The following is a 20,237-nucleotide window of genomic DNA, read 5'->3' on the forward strand; positions in this document are numbered from 1 at the left end:
GTGGTAGCTTTACTGGCAAGACTTGTTTGGTTATATTCTTATTTTGTTAATAAAACTCACTGTCAGGAAATATTAAGTACATCTGTTGCCTTTTCATGGAATAAAAGAAAGCAAGTGGATAGACCTATTTCACTCCACGTTATACAACTGACAATCAGAGAACTGTGGATATTCTCTGCTACCTGTTTATCACTTGAAGACTTCTAAATACGCATCTCTGAATCCATTGGGCATATCCCTTGTTCTGAGAGGAGGTTTTTCACAGCCAGTGTGGTGTGTGTGATGCTTGGAGAGGTTCAGGTGTGGAGGTATTTTGTGCTTTTCTTCCTCTTTGTTACCTGGGTTTTATGAGGGAGCATACTTTGTAAGGTTTAAAGGGTGTAATAGTTTGATTTGGTGTGCCTGTGTGAATGTTACTACTCCTTTATCTTTTGATGCCTGGAAATGATTAAGGTGTTTGTTCCCCCTAGGTCTTGTCACTAGCATCACATTTTTGAGCAAAGTCCAGATATAATAAAATCATGCTTTAAAATTCTCATTAGTCTCAGTTTGAGTTCTGCTTTTTACCTGCCCTTGCTACTACTTGCACCTCCAAGCATAGGAGGACTATGATATAGGTTCCCAGAGTGGGAAGAGAGAAAAATCTCCATCCACTGACCTGTATTAGTGTCTTCCAACAAACTTAGTGTTGGAAAGCTGATAAAGGTTGCTAAAACATGGTGCCATGCAGGGCAGAGCACAGGGGTCAGCTAATGTGATGGATCAGTTAATCTATATTTGTAAAAGCCTGGGATGGAGAAGGATGAGTACACAGACATGCTGAAGTGGACTGGTGGCAGGGTGTTGGTGGCAATTTGCTGAAGATGTGGCAGGTCTTGCAGAAATACAGCCATACTGCAGGTGTGTTACTCTGAGATGAATGCTGCATCCAGAAGATAAAAATCTATGAAGCTGGACCTCTAAAGGATCTCACTTCCCTTAGAGAAAGACTGGATCTGTCATATGGTCAAGAACAGATGCTCCACCTGTATTTTACATGGCAGAATGTTGTCCATAAACCTCATTACACTTTTCCTTCTTTTATTACTTCTTTCCATCTGTTGCCTGCTCCTTGTTAGCTCAAGCACTAATTTGTATTTTTGTTAAACAAGCTATTGACTTACCTGTACCAAAGTTACTGTTCCCTAGAAAGAAATCTTGTCTACATAGAATCAGAAACAGTGTCTTTGGCAGTGTTGTAAGGAGACTTAAGAAGTCCTTTTCCCTTACAGACAACAGTTAAACCACTTGAAAGTGCATGTGCCTGCATCTTGTCCTTTGTCCCTGCCAGGTATATCAGTATGTGACAGAAGATACCCAATTAGCTGCAATTCTGCATCAGGGGACAGGTGACCTTCCTTGGTCTGATGGTGGTTCAGAGGTAGTGATTAATCTATGTGGGTATTTTCTTTTCTGTTGGAAAGAGGTGATGTCTGTGTCAGAGCACTGCTTGGATGATGTCTAAAACTTGGAAATCTCAGACTTGACTTGCTTTGTTGTACAGAGCTGAAGAATGGCAGCTCTGCCTGTGTTTTCCAAGCATGGGAAAGTTGCTATGAGGTCTGCTGGAGTGTTTACCTTTCCAAGAACAATTCTAGCTATGCTGTATTTTCAGCAGTATTGACAGTCTAGAGGCTTACCCCAGCTCTTCTTTGCCTAGTTTAAGATACCTTGTGGCTGACTTTTTTGTAATGCTTGTTGATATGAATATCATTCCCTGGTAGCTTACCTGCCTTGATCTGTTTAACTAGGTTTGGAAAGATTTTTCTGTGTGGTTTCACAGTTACCTGTGTGTGCAACAAGACCTCTGGAGATTGTTTTAGGGTTATTTATTGCCTTATTTCCTTGTTTCAAAGGGTAGCAGTAGCATTCCAATGTCTGCTACTGGGAGTGAGGGTGAGTAGTAGGTTGTTGCAGTGTCTCTGGTCCTGGCTAGCCTCGAGGGGAATGGAAAGCAACATTCCTATTCCACTTTCTGGGTTTTGCTCAGCGGTGGGGGAGGTTTGGTGCAGCAGCCAGTGGTATGGCAGGAATCTGTACAGAGAATAGAAGATGAAAGGGTCGGGTGCTCCACATGAGCCAGAGGCATTTAGGATTAGGCTGCCTTCCCTAGGTTGCTTTCAGAGCCCTGAAGACTGGGAATCCTTCATAGCCTGGAGAAGGATAGCAAGCTGACTTGACTCTGACTTCTATCAGCACAGGGTATAGTTATCTCTTAAACCCACAGTGTGGAAAAGCTTTGCGTGTTAATTGATTTGGACTCTGATTTTTTTTTTGTTGGTTTTCAGTCAATTTATGGTATTTGAATAAGCAGGGCTTTCAAAAGGGATGGTTCATCAGGAAGGGAGAGGAAGATGAGAGTTTTGTTCCAACCTCTGCTAATCCACAAACTATTTAACCCTTTTCAGGCATCTGTATGGTGGGTGAGCTTGGTCTTCTTGTATTTTCTGGTTACTTCATTGACAGAAGTGTTAGGGCACTTAGATATTCCAGGAGATTATATTGCTTTTTCTTAATTTTTTCCCAGAAGTACTGAAGAAATAAAATGGTGAAGAACATGTTCAGAGTGGATTGTTTGTTGTTATTGGGGTTTTTTCCCTTTCTTTCTCAGACCTAAGACTGTGACTCAGAAATGAGATGAAAACATTTTTTTGCCACATGGTACCTGGAGAGACTTCCTGTGCTTCAAGAACAGAACTCTCAAAAAAGTGTAACATTTTTGCTTTTAGAGAAAACAACCACTTGTCTTAATGTTTCTGTTCCCTGGGAAACCTGGATGCCAGAAGCCTCAGATCTGTTTTCAGAAGAATTATTCTTCTGGTGGTAATGATTGAAGCACAGTGCCTGCAAGTGGAGTGGTGTCTTGAGAAAATAAGTCATTATTCTAATGCAGCTGATCTATACTGAAGAGGTACATTCTTTGCCTCAATTCACTGTCTCCAGGGCCTCAATTTAGAAAAACATATTTTAAAGCGGTTAAACAACACCTGTTTGTCTATTTGGAACACACACAGAGAATTTTCTGTGTCAGATAGTGATAGAAGATATACATTTCATTGGTATCTGGAAGATGGTATCTGTTTAATGCTCTGAGAAGTATCTGAAACTTCTGTAATAGGTCAGTATGGTGATTCTGGTCTACAAAGCTTAGACCTGTTGGACTAAGATAGGTGGGAGAGGGAATAGCACATAGCTAATGAATGTATTCCATCTCTCCACATTATTGTAGAGCTCCTAATGTTTCACCTAACAAAACTCTGAAAATCATTGAGCAATGATTACACTCTCCTTGACCTTGATGAATTAGTCTGCAAAGGGCCCTGTGCACCCACAACTGTGCTGGTGTTCACTTGGGAGTTAGGTAGTCTCTGGGTTTGCTGTTCAAAAGAAAAAAACCTGAAGCACAGTAACTTCATAATTTTTTAGTGACACTTTGTTACATTAAGTGAGGAAACTCAGGGTTAGGTGTTGTAAGACAAATCACTTGCTTTGTAGATCCTCACTTGCACCTTGGGACCACTTGTGATTTTCATAAAAGACAGTCCTGTAGAATATAGACCTTCAGGTGTTTTGTTTGTAATTCTTGAATGTTTGCATATTTCTTTAAGTTTCCTAGCTAGCAGAACATTTCTGTTTTAATTTGCTTGCTTGCAAGTAATTTCTCAGCTTGCTTCTTAGCATTGGGCTGCTATGCTGCACTATATGATGCACTATCCCAAAGTACATCTTTCTTTTCTATATAGTATTCTGTCAGTGCTTCTCAGTTGAGACCTGCTCAGATTATGTAGAGGCACACATGTTCCTTTCAAGCTGCGTGTAAAGGTCAAGTTTTTTCCACTAAAATCCAAAAGAATATAGCCTGTGGTTTCACAAGTGTGTTTTCCTGATTTGTCCAAATTTCTCATGCAAAGGGCACATGAAATTTGGATGCTAGTTATGGAGGATATTTGTTTTGGTGCAAATGGCAAGAAAATATGTACATTGTTTTTAATTTCCTTAAGAAATGTTTTACATGCTTTGAATTACTTGAGATTTCTAAATGCAGCTCTAAAAATCCATGTCTTGAGATGTGGTTTTCATGAGAACAGGGAGCTAAAAAAGAGGCCGGTTGCCCACTTGTTTTTTAGTAGTTACCACACCCTTTTTGCTTCATTCCTGTAAACCAGAGCAGGATTTCTCTGGCAGTCACTTATGTAATGGTTCAGCCCCTGCTGTCAGTCTCCCTGCAGTTCACTGTTTTAGTATCATGAGCTGCCTGAGCTTTTTGCAGTCTGTATACTAGTTTTTCATTTCTGTCAGGACTTCATAAACATTTGCATCACCTAAAATTACAGTTTACAACTTGTTTTCTGCTAACTCCAGATTCAGTTAAAGAGTTCTAGAGAAGGGGAGATGTGGGCTCTAGTCCAAAAATGTCTTGGGCGAATAAATATTTCCATTTGAGCCCGTAGGATATATTTCATTTTGAAGAATGAAATTTACTTTTCTCCTTGTGACTATTTTCAAACTTCAGCTAAGGAAGAGCTGAATCTTAGTACTGCAGTACTCCTGCCAACTCAAGTGATTTTTTTTCTCTCTTTTTTTTTTTTAACATCTTGAAGCTCTGTTGTTGAGAGCTCTCTTGGATATGCTATGTTTCTCCTTCATTTGATTTCTCTTTCTTTTTGTACTTGATGATAGTTGTTAGCATTTTGAAACTTCCCTATAGTGTGTTCTTTAAATGACAGTGCAAAAACAGGTTCTGGGGCTCTGTTCTGGTGTTGCCCTGGAGTGTTTTTGATCCCGTTGGAGCCAGCATGTAGGTTAAGCACCGCAGTGCATGTACTTGGCTAGGTCTGCTGCCAGTGGGGTTGTTCTGTGTAGCACAGTGTGTCAGGTCCCTGGGGCTTCCTGTGTTCAGAGCCCGGAGGAAAGGACATGGGATGGAAAATTATGTTGATGTTGGAAGACAATTTTGAGGAGGCAGTCAAGAGCTGAAACGGCTGCGTGGTTGGAGCACTCAGATGCATTTGAGGGTAGTTCTTGCTTTAGCTGAGCTGTGTCGCTCGGCCGGGCAGCCCAGGCCGCGGGGCTCGCTGTGTGCCTCGCAGGGACGGCCGCGCTGCCGCGGCCTGCCAGGCGCTGCGGTGGGAGCTGGGTGGTACCGGGAGCTCTGCTCGAGCTCCCAGCCTTAATGAGTCAGCTATAGGCAGGGGACCGCAAGCCAAGCCTTCGCCCTTCAGCTCCACTTCCTCTTCGCTGCAGAGGTGATGTCACCATTGTGCGAATGCTATATTACTTCTCCTTTTATGGAGATGTGCAGGCTTGAAACGAGTCACTCATGCAGAGGAAATGGGTGATAAAGGCCTGGTAGGATGTTCTGTAATGAGATGTGGAGCTTAAATTGCACATTCTCTTCCAGCTTTCTAAGCTTTTTCTTCTCCCATCCCAAAACATTTAAAAACAAAATTCAAGACTTTGGAGCTGTATTAATTTATCAATTATGGCAATGTATTTGACCACAGCAGTTCAGCATTCATTCACACGTGTTGTTTTGCAGTAGTATATTTGGTTGAGTACTTTCAATGTACAATGATGTCTTTCTTGTGAAAACAAATTTTGGTTTAATTAAGTTTTTAATGCATGCTGAAGCAGTGAGCAGTCCAAAATGCAGTCTTTTATTCTTGGACGAAAGAAAGTAGAGAATAAGTTACATATTATGGGGTTTTTTACATAGTAAAATTAATCTACTGATCTTATTATACCATACTGCTGCATAGTTTAAATTTGAAGGATATTTTACTTCCTGAATTTCTGGATGTTTGAGGCTGCAGTGTCTTGTGATCACTTGAATACTATGGTGATGAGAGCTGAAGAAGAGCCTAGATAAAAAGCTTTCCTTGTCAGCTAGTTTGAAATACAGAACTGTTGCTATAATTAACTAATGAGTTGTTATTCTGGATTGTTTTTAATAAGGGACTCTGTTTAGAACTGAAAAGCAGGTGCAGATTTCTTTTAATCAGGCGTTTCTTGATTGTGTTATTATAAGCAACTGAGTTTATGGTACCCAGCACATTCTCTTTTGCTGAGTAGGTTGCTTGCACAACTGACAATGAAGTAAAGGCAAGTGCTGACTGAAGTAGTGCAGTACGCCCATGTTGAATGATCCTTTGAAAAAAAAAAAAAGAAAGAAAAAGGTGGGGGGAGGTAGCCTCTTGCCTGGACAACTGAATTCTGATTCATGATGGCACAAGTCAGTATCATAGGGAGAACAAATATTGGCATTTGAAACTGTTCTTAATTTGAAGAGTATCTAAGAGTTATGCTTTGTACGTGTTAGCTCTTTGCCCCTTTGGTCGGCTCCAGTTTCCTGTTGCTCAATACATTATTTGAGTTGTCTGTCTATACACAATTAGAAGAATTCCAGCTATCCCAATGACTGCTGCTTTGCAGTCCTGGGAAAGAATTTCCCCCGGATTGCAAATAGGAATGTTGCCTTTTATGGCAGTGTCTGCGTGCTCCCAGAGACTTGCCTGCACTCGCAGGTACGATCCTGCTGACTTAAAGCAGAGGTGACTAAGGCAGCTGCAGTGGGCCACCAGGAAAGTGTGCTGGGGGAGGAAAGCTTCATGCCAAGAGGATTTCAAACACCGTCTGTGACTTTTCCTGCCTGACCACCTTTCAACACCTTGCTCTGTGTTAAGGGGATGAAAAATCCTGTGCTTGCCCCTTTGGGACTTCTTAGGGTCAATCCAGGGTGCTGTGGCTACCTTGCCTTACTGGAACAAGGCTGGAAAGAACTTCTCAATCAAGTATGAGAAAACTTGGCATGATCAAGAAGCGTTCAGTGCCAAAGAACTGCTTGGTATTATTATCTGATGTTGATCATCTCTTTCTGTTGAGCAGTCAGTTAATCTGTCTGCTTACTGGTATTCTTTTGCTGGATCATCTCTAGGATGGAAATGGGAAAGCAGGTGCTATTCAAGTGCCTGGGGCTCCACTGCCTGTTTGAGAAGCCCCAGCTCATAATTCCAAGATCAGAGCTGGTTACCAGCAATAAGGAGCACCTTTTTTAGAGTTACCTTTTTAAGATGTTTTTTTTTTTTTCTTTCTCTTAAATCTACCTCTTATAAGAGCCTCTGTAGTACCTGAATGTGAGCATAACCTTTTCTGGACAAGTGAACTGCTTGTTTTTATTCAAGCTTTTGAAAGTCAGATGTTATTCAGAGGCACAGTCTTGTCCTTTCGCATAGCTGCTTTGTGGTGCAGAATTGTACTCAGGTGTTGTACTACTGAAGAATACATTTCCTTAGGCAATCCATAAATGAGTCATTAGTTATTCCCCTGATCCACCCTCAAAGTGCCCAGTCATGCAGAGGGCTGGCATGTGCTTGCTGAGCCCTTGACCCACTGGGAACGTTAAATGTGTGAGGCCTTTGGAGCTGGCTAACATCTATTCTTGGCCTGGCCTTCAGCAAAAGGAGTGTATATCTCAAAGGCAGTGAATAAATTCAGCACTTGAAAAAATGAATATGCAATTTAAGTAAAGCTGCAGTGTCTAGTTTTGAAGGCTTAAGAATTTGCCAGGCCAAAACTGTTTGAGTGGTGATTTTCTTCTACTTGCTTTCTTCCAGGCTTGGGGCTGATGCTCTTTCTGAGAACAGTATTAGCAGGGTAATGGCAGGTAATATTCTAAGTTTTAACAGGAAAAAAGCAGATTATTTTCCTCTCATTTTTTGTGCTCATCTACATACAATCAGTTTCCAGTAAAGACACTTAAGAGCAGGAGTTGCATATAATTAGCATGTGAACCTAATGCTTCCATGATTGGCTTCAGAATATTTTAAGATGGAATCTCAAACCTATTAGCTGTGCTGGCTTTCCTTATTCCACAAAAATGTGTGCAAAGGCTAGATATATGCCTCTCTTTTTAAGCTGTGTGTATGGGAGATTTTTCTTGATTAATGTGGCATTCATGCTGTTAGTACTGAAATGCTAAATGTGCTTGCAGCAGCAGTAGTGTTTAAGGGTATAGAAAGAGGTTTTAGGTACTTGAAATCTATCAGACTAGAAAGCCTTCCCTAATTACAGCTCAATCTCTTTATCTTGCACAAAACAACTTGAATGGTGACTTAATTATATCATCTAAGTACTGTCTGGTAGGAGGAATACTGAGCTATGGGGAAAAGGAATAAAAAGAACCAGTAGCTAAAATGTGGAGACAGTCACAAACATAGTGTTGGATGTCACCAATTACTGAAAAAATGTATTGGAGAGATCCAGTGAATTGCATACTCTCATGAATGTTTGGGGCTTGCTTTCTCTCTCTTTAGAGAGTAGATGTTAGTCCAGTGCATTGAGTGGAAAAAGGAAAGTGGCAATGCCTGAATGAAATCTAACTGCTGCAGTGTTACTGAGCTTCTCAGACTGGGAATAATCTGGGAGTCTTTGGTCTTGATTTAAAAACAAACAAACACCTAACATCAAACCAAAAACCTCTCAGCCTAATGGGGATTTTGAGTTTGATGGCACAGTGTGTTCTGAGTGCCCCAGTGGCTCTTGTGGGCTGTCAGTCAGTGACTTGCTGTGCCCACCTGCACCATGTTTCGCTGTCCCTGTGATGAGAAAAAGCTATTTGAGGCTGTTCTGGTGTAGGCACAGGCACTCCAGTCTTCCTAGTGCTCCTAGCTCATTCCTGGTGGTGTGAAGGAATGGGATGGAACCTGGGTGGAGGCAGGTGGGCACAGCGTGGAGGGCAGGGGTGAAAGCGAAACGGGGCAGAATCAGTGTTGTGGGTGCAGGAGCTGTGGGATGAAGGCATGGTGGAGCTGGACTGTGCATAACAAAGTGGAATCACAGGTGGATGCTGGCAGGAGGTTAAAGATGTGGGTGAAGATAGTGGTGAGTGGGCTGGGTGAATTAAGTTCTGTAACTGGAAAGATATCCACAGCTGGGAATTGAACACAGGCATTAGTATGTCTGCTGGTATGTCAACATGGAAAAGAAAAGGTTTCTGTTGTTACCAACTGCTGTGTTAATACAATAGGGGATGGTGCCACAAACAATCAGCTGTATAGGATGTAGGCTGCTGCTCAGTCTTCTAGTTTTTGGGTCCAGTCTGTACAAAATAAGTAACAAATATTTTGTCACTGAGCCTCCAGTGTTTGTTTTGCTATGAAAGCCTCTGTTTGGTATGAATCTTAGGCACTTTGGGATTTGTAACAGTTGCTGTCCCACTTTCCCACTACCTCTTCATTTTCACTGCTCTGCTGATAACTTTTGTAAGTCAGTATGGGCCCACTGCAACAGGGGCTGAAGAACAAGTAGAGGGGCACATCACACTGTAGCTGGGTGATAAAGAAACAGTCAGTAGGAGACTTCTTTAGTGTTTGTAGAAAAATTATAATGCAAATAATATTCTTTCTGGATGAAGAAAACTAAATTGCTGTGGTGCCATTATACTTTGGCATATAGTAGGAGGTGGGTGTCTTGCCAGAGAAGGGGTTACTTGGCTGTGTTTCTGAAGATACTTGTCAGTGTTTACAAGTTCCTGGTGTCCATGGTGTTATTTCATTCTGTCAGAGAAATTTACTTTCAGAGTTCTAGTCTGACTACTCTCTTAAAATTTCTTCTAGATCGAGAGGATCAGTCCATCCTTTGCACGTGAGTATTTCCAATTGTCACTTTGTCTGCACGTCAAAGTTTGTGTTTTTACGTTCTTGTAAAAAGGAGGGACTTCCTTAATTTTAAGTGTTGGTAGTGGAATTACAGAACTAGGTAACAATGGAGAGTCAAGAAAAGTCCCCCTACGATTCCTCCAATATATAATTCCTTCTGCAAAATAATTTTTGTAATAAATGGAGGAAGGGTGGCTTTGAAAGAGCCCCTGTGCTCAAGCTGCTAAAGAAATACAGCTTTGTCAATGGAAAAGGCTTGGAGTGATCCTTCGGATTTGATGCAGCTGTTATGTTTAAGTACACGCATACTGATGAGGCTGATAGAGTAACAGATACTCTTGATGCAGCAGCTTGTCTTCTAGACACACTAAAATTGATTGGCCCTCAGCCATGCTTAAGGAATTGGGGTATGTTTCTTCTTGCAGTCAGGAAGCTTCTGTTTGAAAGATTTACTTCGTTACCTTTCACCCCAATCTCTACAGCAGCCTCCAAGCTATTCCTCAGCCACTTGACAGTCCTTGTATCCAAGAGACTAGAAAGCATAGTTCTTTATTGCCTTCCATGTTGCAGTCCAGCTGCAGTCCAGTTTTTTTCCCTTGATTTTAAGGGAGGGGCTACAATGGCCAGAATGCAATTAAGGATGTCGGTAGCCCTTTGGGGATTAGAAATATGATAATGCCTCCTTACATCTTGTTTGTGGATAACTTGTAGATTTTCTTTACAGAGGTGAATCTGGAGCTGGTAAAACAGAGAATACCAAGAAGGTTATTCAGTATCTGGCTCATGTTGCTTCCTCGCACAAGTCCAAAAAAGACCAGGTAAGACCTAGGTTTAATGATGCTTTATTGGTCTGCTGACTTTGGACACTAAATGTGTATTGGCTGGTGTTGGTAAAAGACATATTGCTCAGTAGAAGCTTAGATGTTAACATCTGTCAGGGGACTGAGGAGGTCAGTGAACTATGAAACAAGAAGATTGTCAAAAATTGCAAGTCAGGGAACACTGTTCGAAGCCATAACTCCTTTGAATTCAGCGGATCTACAGTGGGCATAAACTCAGCCACAACCCCTTGGATTCATGGGCAAGTGCATGGGCAAGAGCTGCTATAAAGGCATCGCCTGTACTGATCTTTTCATGTGGTTGTATTGCTAATAACCAGTCTAGGCAGTTTAAGACTAATCCTTGTGTGGGGGAGTTGTCTCCTTTCTTCTGTACCATTATAGATAAGGTCTGGCCACTATATGTACTGTCTCAAAACTGGAGAATACAATCCTAGGCCAGCGGACATCAGCTAAAAACTTAGAAATAGTCAGAAAACATTAAAAGGGGGGAAAACAGCCAAGTGATAGCAGCACATGAGAGGAGGGTGGTGATGATGGTGGGAGGACTTGAAAGATGTCTCACTTATATTTTTTTCCCCTCCCTCTCCCCCGATGGACTATTGCCGAATTCTTCAGTTGTGTCCTCGTAGGTGAGCTGCACGTTTACTGCACGTTCTGCACCAGGAATGCATTTTCTGTCCCATTGTGTGATTTTTTTGAGCAGCTTTTCACTCCACACCAATATCACTTTCTGCAGCTAAAGCAAATCCATAGACAATTCACAATTTTTATTTTTTTTTGTGTGGTGCACAGTAATCTTTTTGTAAGGATGTTCAGTTGGACACTGTAGTGATATCAAGAATACTTGTGTTCTGTGCTCAATATTAGTTTGCCTTTAAGGTTTTTCTTGCAGGATTTTCCCAGACACATACCATCTTAGAAGTATTCCACCAGGACAATATGACTGGACAAGGCTTTCCTAGAATCTTAAGCATATAGTGTGTGTGGTGTTCCTAGTAATATTGATGTAGTTAAGTGTTTAGCCAGTGTGTTTTAGGACTGTGGGCTTGTTAGCCAGATCTGAACACGTTGGAAATGTTTATTAATGAAAGCCAAGTGCCGGGTGTGTCCATTGCATCTCTACATAAGAGTTTTCCTGTAGTATCTTAATGTATAGGCATGCCTAATGCATGTAGAGTATATAAATAAGAAGGCATTTCTGCATGCAGGCACACTGTGTGTGTGCATGCACATAGTAGTAACTAACTTCTGGAATTCCACCAAAAAAAACCAACGTTCTATGTGCCAAAATTTCAGACATATGAAGGCTTTTTCCATGGTCTGTCAGTAGCTGTATTTAGAAACATTCTTCTTTTTTCTTTTTTTAAGTGTGGAAAACAGAATCATGGGGTTGAGTTAAGTATTCTTCCACTGCTTGTCCATGAGTAAAATTTGAACTGCTGAAGCAGGACAGGCAATCTGCTCAGGAGAATAAAACAGTCCTAAGTGGGACTGGTTTGTGATTTGCCCAAGTTTGATACTTAATTTTTTCCCTAAGTTTTGATTTTTTTTCAAAAAGTCCTGCTGCTCATGTTTTGTGACTAAACTGACCTTACCAGAGGGGGTTTGGAGCTGAAGCCTTTGTTAATCAGCAGTGAATGCTCTCTGCAACACTTCTTTATGGAGCAAACTTGGAATCAAAATATAGGAACTTATGAAAATGAATACATTTAATTTTTTGAGGAGCTCATGTATACTGGTCATGGAAGACTTTTGTCTTTAGACACAGAACTAAACAAAGGATATTATAGAAAGTAGTGGTACTTCACTGTGAACTTTTGAATGTAAACTGGTGTTTTTCCAAATATCAGGGCAAAATCAGTTTTATAAAACATATATTTTAACACTAGCTCACTTGTTTTGGAAGTCGTGGTGCATTCCACCATTCCCAGTGCATTAGTATATTTAGCTAAATGAGCTTCTAGCTGCATGGTGTGACTTCTGAGCACACTAAGGCTCCTTTTTGGGGGGTGTACTGAATCTATTTATGGAAACATTTTTTTTCATTTATTGAAACTTCTATTTATGGAAGTTGAAATCAGTGTTTTTCCATGTTTAATCTCAGCTTCTCTACTGTCTTCTTAAATAATGATTTTTCAAGATGTGTTTGCAGTTAATCGGAAATTTGTGGTAATGGTAGCTAATATTTAAATATTTGTAATGAAAGTTTGGTTATGGATGATCTTTCTCCTTCTCCCATGCAGCCACTGGTGTTGGGTTTTAGTTATTTGATAATCTCTCACATGGCTGCAGAGAAGAATAGAAAAGCTAATCCCTGAAGTGGAAAAAACAAAACGACAAACTCCAACAAACCAAACAGCCTCCCCCATATTTTTTTTCAATTGCATGCTGTTAAACGTAGATGTGATTTCTGGATGCCTTTCTCCATACTTTCTGAAGAATAAATAGCCTGAAAGACTACTTATCTTACTTAGAAAACATTCCAAAAAGTGTATGAGATGCAAAAAAAAAAAAAAAAATCAGAGTGCAAGGTAGATGTCAAGGATTTTAGTTGCTTTAAATTGGTGTTGTAATGTCAGAGCAGTAGAAAGACAGCATATTCAAGAGTGTTGGGAGCTGCCAACCACAGGCTAACAGACCCAGTGGCTTTTTCTGCTTCTGTTTTCATGAGGAATATTGCACATACTTCAAATGCATGCCAAGTGTTAAACAAATTTGTTTCAGGTCAAGGAATGGCAATTACAAGTGCCAGGAAATTGGCAGCATCTTAATGATAGGAACCTTAGGATTTTTAGAAAGCTTGTAATGGACAGCTCTGTAATGATTTTGCTTTGCAAAATTACCTATTGCATGAAAATAATGAAATATCTTCCATCAGTGAAAGGTGACCATCAAAATTTAAAGTAAAATATCCCCAACAAACTCCACCCAAAAACTTATTAAAGATTTAAACATAATGGAATTGCCTTTTAAACAAAGACAGCATGCAGTGAGGAATGGGTACAGTAATTGCAGACACTTAATCTTATGTGCTGGTACTGTGGCTTGCTGAGAACTGGGATTTTCCCACTGTGTCATGGTGCTGAGGCAGATCAGGAGAGCTCAGTGATTTGACCAACTCTTCAGCATTTTCCTTTCCTCAGAGCTTCATATTGTTGTGAGGCCAAGCTCTCATCCTCTATGAATATCGCTACCTTGGTGTTTCAAAAGACCTAATCACCTCTAAATTACAATTTACCAACACCTACTTGAAACTAATGACACTTTTTCCTGAGGTACTAAGTAACAGTAGGGTCTGTTATATGTGGATTTGCATAAACTTCCCTTTTGTGTAGCTAAGTATGGCCTAGGTTTTATTTATAGCCAAATCATTAAAATAAATTTGATGTCAAAGCCTGATTTCTCTTCCCTCCTTGTTCTATTTAGTTGGGTTTAAGTGCTTTATTGCTGTCATCTCTCACATGAATAGTAATGAACTGCAGTTAGAAACAGAGGCCTAGGACTTCACTACAGGTTGGGGAAGAGAAATGGTGTGAGCAAAGAGTACATGTGGCAGCTTCAGTACATTCCAGCTTCAGAACCTGTGGCAGAACACAAGGGGAAATGTGACTACCACACAGTTTCAAGGACTAAACCCTAGTTTCAGTTTTTTTCCCTTACAATGCCAGATGCTGGGTCTGTTGTGAGATGGATGATGTCCCAGCTCAGGTTCCCTTACCAGGGCTCAGCCCCTTGTTACCTATGCTTGACAGTGAATGGAGGTGTTTGCAGCAGCTGCCCCTTCTGTGTATGTGCAGTTCCACCAGGACTGGGGGTCTTGTTTGACCTTGCACTTTGCAAGCATGGAGTGAAGTGGTCATGGAAGTAAAAAATAAAGACTTGTAGTTCATTGTGCAGTTTCTCATATATCTTCCTCCTTTTTTTTATTGCCTGTATTTTTAGAGACACTGTGTAAGACCTAATCTGTCTTTGAGAACAAATGGGAACAATTTTCCTTTAGAAGTAACCTTAAATAGTTTCCCCATAAATTCTAGTTCTCACAAATCAAACTTCATTTCCATCTGTTATGCACAGGCAATCTTGAGTACTTACTGATAACTGCTAAAAAGAGAAACATTAATCTAAACTGTAATTTTGTGTCTCTGAAACTTTTTAGTTGATCTTGAAATATAGAGAACGCCATGCTTTAGCACAGAGGACAAGTAATTTTTCAAAAGAGCTAGGGTATGTGTAGAGCTTTCAGTGAAAGGTGTATATGCTGCAATGGCCTAGTACTGGGCAGAGATAAAAGTTCTGAATTTCTTTTTCTACAATTCCAGCATTTTGTGTTCCTTGAGGGGAGGAGTGTGTGAATATGGCAGCAGACTGCAAGCAATCATGCAGTTTGTGGGATACCACTAATTCTCTTTTTTGTGTGTTCCTCCTTACAAAGGAGATTTTTGCTTGTTTGTACTTTGTAAGATGTAGACTCTTACAAAAGTGCAAGCTTTTTGTGTTTGGTTTTTACGAAACATTAGACCTTTTCAGACTAACTTCTTAACCTACTAGTAGCAGTGTTCAGAGCTGTCTTTAAGTAGCAAGATAGATTTTACCTCACTCTTCCAGCCTCTATGGCAGTACACTTCTGGGATGAGGGCCTGGTCTTGGATGCTGGTATGGTTTTCACTGGTCCCTGGGAAGTCTGCGGGATGTTACAGCCAAGTGACTTTGAAGGGCTTCTTGCTAACAGAAAGACACACTGGGAGAAAGGGAATAAGGCTTATTTATGAATGTTTCTGTTTAACCCAGATAACTAATGAGTCTCCTTTGAAGGTTTAAGTGATCATCTCCTAAGGTTTAATACGGCTTCTCTGCAACAGATGCCAAACTAGTGTGAATTGAAACCACAGCACTGGTTTGACCCAAGGTCAATGCTGTGAACCGCTACCTACTTTATTAATTTTGGATTTCTCTCTAGGGAGAACTGGAGAGACAGTTGCTCCAGGCTAATCCCATCCTGGAGGCCTTTGGAAATGCCAAGACAGTGAAGAATGACAACTCCTCAAGATTTGTGAGTATTATTATGTCATGAGTGTGTTCAGAAAGTGCATCAAAAGTGTATTTTACACTTTACAGAGTGTTCTGCTTTTGGGTGAATAGAGGATAGAGTAACTGAGTGACTTTCTTTAAATTAATCTGGGAAATTAATTTCATTTGGTGAATTATCCAGAATAGATCTTTTAGGTCTCTAGAATGAAGAAACCAGACCCTGTGCCAGGAGCATCTGTGCTGATTATTTTGTAATCATTACAGTCAGTTTTATCCTACAGAGCAAATACTCGTCCTTATTTTGCTTGATCTGGAGTGCAATGGACAGCATCTGAGAGGCAGGTGGGGGAGCTGGAGCAAAACCAAATAAAAATGGTTGAAGCTAACACTGAAGGAGGTGGAACTGTCAGGGTAGTGTAATGTGAAATTCAAGGGACCCTGGTTTTGGGAAATCTAGGCTGAAACGTAGTGAGTGTGAGTTGTAGGCTGTCACAGTGACAGAAGTGTCTGGAAGTGCTTCGTGACTTTTTTGCTGTTGTGATCAGCAGGCATTGCCTATTGGCTGACCTTATGCTTTGCCTAAAACCTGCCTGACCTGTTTGGAGTTTCCTTTCCTGGATTAAAAAGAGAAGGTTTACCTCTGTTGTTTACTGTTGTTACCAAACACAAGGAATACTAATTTTAATGCTTTTGTCTTCCTCTTAGGGCAAATTTATCAGAATCAACTTTGATGTCAACGGCTACATTGTTGGAGCCAATATTGAGACCTGTATCCTTTCTGTAACCCCTTGAAAGGTTCAAGGCTCTAGAGGTGTCAGGAATGGTACCTAGCAGTCTCATCACCACTGACTTAGGTTGAAGCACTCTTAAATTGTGCTTCAACCTAAGCACTCTTAAATTTCTGCTGTCAAGATCACTCTTGTAGTCTCTTCTTTTCTCAATAGTATTTTGTGACCTTTGTGATCATGGTGCAGACCTTTTCTGAATTAATGAATGAAATCTAATCTTAAGAGGTGAATGCAAGCATAAACTGCAGCAATATAAATAGGTGTGGAATTTCATAAGTCATTCTTGCTTCTTTCCAAGGCAAGTGGGGATTGATGGCATAAATTTTTATGTTTCTTACCAATTAAGTCTGTCTTAGCATAGTCATCATTCAGAGGCTGGCAGAACTGAGACCAGAAGCTCAATGGGTTATTGACTGGTGATGATTGCTAAGTCAACACCCCTGTCAGTTGGTATGAGGAGAACATCAGGTAGTTTTTTCTCCTACCACAGAATAGGAAGGGATTTGTATGTCATGTCATGGCCTTGACTCTCTGAAGATCTGCTGGAGAAGTCACGTGCAATTCGCCAGGCCAAAGAGGAGAGAACCTTCCACATCTTTTACTACCTGCTCTCTGGGGCAGGGGAGCATTTGAAGAGTAAGTATGATTGTGTTGTGATGGGGGAATCCCACAACTACAACAACGGAGAGTTCAGAACGCTTGTAGACAAAGACCTGTTCCTTCACCGTTCCTCCTTCTCTGCCTTTTGGATATGGTCAGCTCTCCTCCATTTCTTTCATGCACTCATACATCCATCTGCCCTCCCCCTGCACACTTCTCAGTTCCTGAAAACTTGCTTCTCTGGTTCCTTCCTGCACTTGTCTCCCTGCCAGCAATGACTCTACGCCCTTCCTTATCTAAATCACTGTCCCGTGTTTAGTCTAGTCTTGCATGATGTAAACCATTCTGGTGCAGGAATGGTCCTGCTGTGATGCACTCGACCTGTAACTGAGTGGAGCAAATCTGCAAACCTCTAAGCAGCTCTAGCAGCCTGGTATCCCAGCACACCTTGTTTTAATACCTCAGCCTGGTAATGTGTTGTGCAAGAGCTGCAAATGGATCTGCAGGAATGACACAAGGACAGGACTTTCTCATAGCTGCTACTGTTTCAAGCATTCATATATGAGCTTTCATCTGACTTGAAACAAATGAGGTATCTGAAATTAAAGGCAGATTTACTTTCAAATTAATCCCTGCTTTTTACAGATCGAGGACCTAATGGTGAGTGACACTGCTTTGGTGGAGTAGTCCAGAGGAAGGAATAGCAAGAAATAACACAGAAAAAACTCTGTGTTTATCTAAAATACATTAAATGTTCAGCCCAAAGTAAAACTGGGCTTAATCCTAGATTTGTCAAGGAGTATGGTAGTGTATGCCAGTCAGAAATTTGATATTGGTGGTAGCTTGTTGTCTGTTACAAGTTGCTATAGATTTTTTTTTTTCTCAATTCTTTCCTAAGATGATCTGCTGCTGGAGCCTTACAACAAATACCGCTTCCTTTCCAATGGGCATGTTACAATCCCGGGTCAGCAGGACAAAGACATGTTTCAGGAGACCATGGAGGCAATGAAGATCATGGGCATCCCAGATGAAGAGCAGATAGGTATGAATATGCAAGGAATTAAAAAGGGAACAGGCTGTGTCTTGAGATGTTTTGTTCTGGTATTCTTTTTTTTGTTTTGTTTTGATTTGATTTGTTTAGGGGTTTTGTTGGTTTTGTTTTGCTTGTGTCCATTCCTGCTCCCCTTGCCCCAAGTGAACAGTGTACAAGTAACAAAATTCAGTGGCTTTGGAGTGACCCACCTCAGGATCTACCAGCACAGTTTCAGGTTACACAGTAATTCTAGAACAAGCAGTTAATAAAAACATACTTCTGCTTGCTGTTTTTGTTCCTCTTTTGAGGTGTGTGTATCCAGTTTATGAAAAACACATCAAAGAAACAAGAATCCCCTCATTCCCTTAAGCAATGCCTGGCTTGTGTGCTCCCCCTATCCCTTAGCAGTGGCTCTAAAGTATCTGATCCAACCACTGCTGGATTAGTCCTCTGAGAATGGACTGGTCATAGTGCCTTTCTTTCCAGCTTAACACTGAACTGCTGATCAGAAATTAATATTGTCTGATTCTGGGAGCACAGTAGCATGACAGTGAGAACAGAAATGCATGCAGCCAGCACAAAGCACAGTGTTCACCAGAGCTCCGTGCTCGCTCAGTCATGATCTGCCCCACTGGCTGGAAATCAGTGTTCTGCAAAGTCTCACCTTCAAAATGCCTGTGGTCTTCTAAAGCTAGGAGTGTTAGTCTCAAGCAAGCATCTGTTGTGATTTGACATCACCACCTCCTCTGCTGGAGGCTGCAGCTCTTGTGGCTGTAGGGAACATTTATTTGCCTGTGCTTTCTGCTGTTTATGGTCCAGCTGTTAAAATCTGTGCTGTTGTTATTGACAGTTTAATACTTTTATTGATATCCTGAATCATCTGAGAGTGAAACTTCTGTATGAAGGTGAAGAGAAATTTGCCTAAACTAAATAAAAGAAATGGTAGCCTAATTCATTGTCAGGGTGTCCTGCTATGCTCAGTTTCTTGAGTTTTTTGTAATGTATGCTCTAGGGTATGTCTTTGCTGTCATGCAGATGAGTTACTGGTTCCAGGCACTACAGCAAAAATAGCTGTAATGTTTTACACTTGCTGAGGAGCCTGTTCCAGTGCCCTTTTTCCAAGATCCAGCCTAACCCTCCTGTAACACAGCTTCGTGCTGTTCCCTTGGATCCTGTTATTGGTCACCAGAGAGATGGGTGCCTGGCCCTCCACTTTCCCTTCTGAGGAAGCTGTAGGCTGCTGTGAAGTCCCCCCTGAGTCTCCTCTTCTCCAGGCTGATCAACAAAATTACCTCAGTCACTCCTCCTATGGCTTTCTCTTGACCCATCACCATCTTCATAGCCATGCTCTGGACACTCCCTAGCAGCTTTATGTCTTTCTGATATTGTGGCACCCAAAACTGCACACAGGACTTGGGGTGAGGCTACACCAGTGCAGAGCAGAGTGGGACAATCACAAACATATATGTGTTTTCTGTTGCTCCTAATGTAGCATATAATGGAGCATCTGTCCACTCTCTTATTAAAAGGATGTTTTCTTAAAACAAATCTTTTTGTGATAGTGTTGTGGTTTAACTGCAGTTGGCAGCTAAGCCCTATATGGCTGCTCACTCACTAATGCCCAGTAGTATGGGAGAGATAATTGAGATAGTAAAAGTGAGGAAACTCATGGATCAAGATAAAGACAATTTAACAGGTATAGCAAAAGCTGCACATGCAAGTGAAGCAAAGCAAGATGAGGAATTCATTCACCACTTCCCAGGGGCAGGCAGGTGTTCAGCCACACCCAGGAAGGCAGGGCTCCGTCACATAGTGACTTGGGAAGACAAACATTATCATTTCTAACATCCTCCCCTTCCTTGTTTCCTGAGCTTTATATGCTGAGCATGATACCATGTGGTATGATATATCCCTTGGGTCAGCTGGGGTCAGCTGTGCTGGCTGTGTCCTTTCCCATCTTCTTGTGCACCCCCAGCCTCCTCCTGTGTTATGAACACTTGTTTCTAGCACAAATCAGAACACAGCCCAGTAACAGCTACTGTGAAGAAAATTAATTCTACCCCAGCCAAAATCAGCATAAACAAATAGAAATTGGGGTACAAAAAATACCTTCATTATAATATCCTCTTCAAGTGACTGGCAGTTTACTTTGCTCAAGGCAACTGGAAGCTATTATGCAATGAGCTTTGATATGTGGTGAAAATTGAATTGACACCATCTTCCCTGTCTTGGCATCTGGTAGTTTTGCTTT

The 20,237-nt window shown here is 41.1% G+C and overlaps 1 protein-coding gene across 1 annotated transcript in view; it reads left to right on the forward strand.

Annotated features, from left to right (window-relative positions):
• MYH9 (myosin heavy chain 9) overlaps window positions 1–20,237 on the forward strand; it is a 70,029-nt gene that overhangs the window by 21,361 nt on the left and 28,431 nt on the right. The window contains exons 4-9 of the mRNA XM_064420353.1: window positions 9,654–9,681; window positions 10,420–10,513; window positions 15,495–15,587; window positions 16,271–16,334; window positions 16,891–16,989; window positions 17,852–17,995. Coding sequence (XP_064276423.1) covers window positions 9,654–9,681; window positions 10,420–10,513; window positions 15,495–15,587; window positions 16,271–16,334; window positions 16,891–16,989; window positions 17,852–17,995 — 522 coding nt within the window. The remainder of the gene's footprint in view (window positions 1–9,653; window positions 9,682–10,419; window positions 10,514–15,494; window positions 15,588–16,270; window positions 16,335–16,890; window positions 16,990–17,851; window positions 17,996–20,237) is intronic.

This window comes from Passer domesticus, chromosome 5 (genome assembly GCF_036417665.1).
Source record: "Passer domesticus isolate bPasDom1 chromosome 5, bPasDom1.hap1, whole genome shotgun sequence".
In the NCBI taxonomy this organism is placed as follows: Eukaryota; Metazoa; Chordata; class Aves; order Passeriformes; family Passeridae; genus Passer; species Passer domesticus.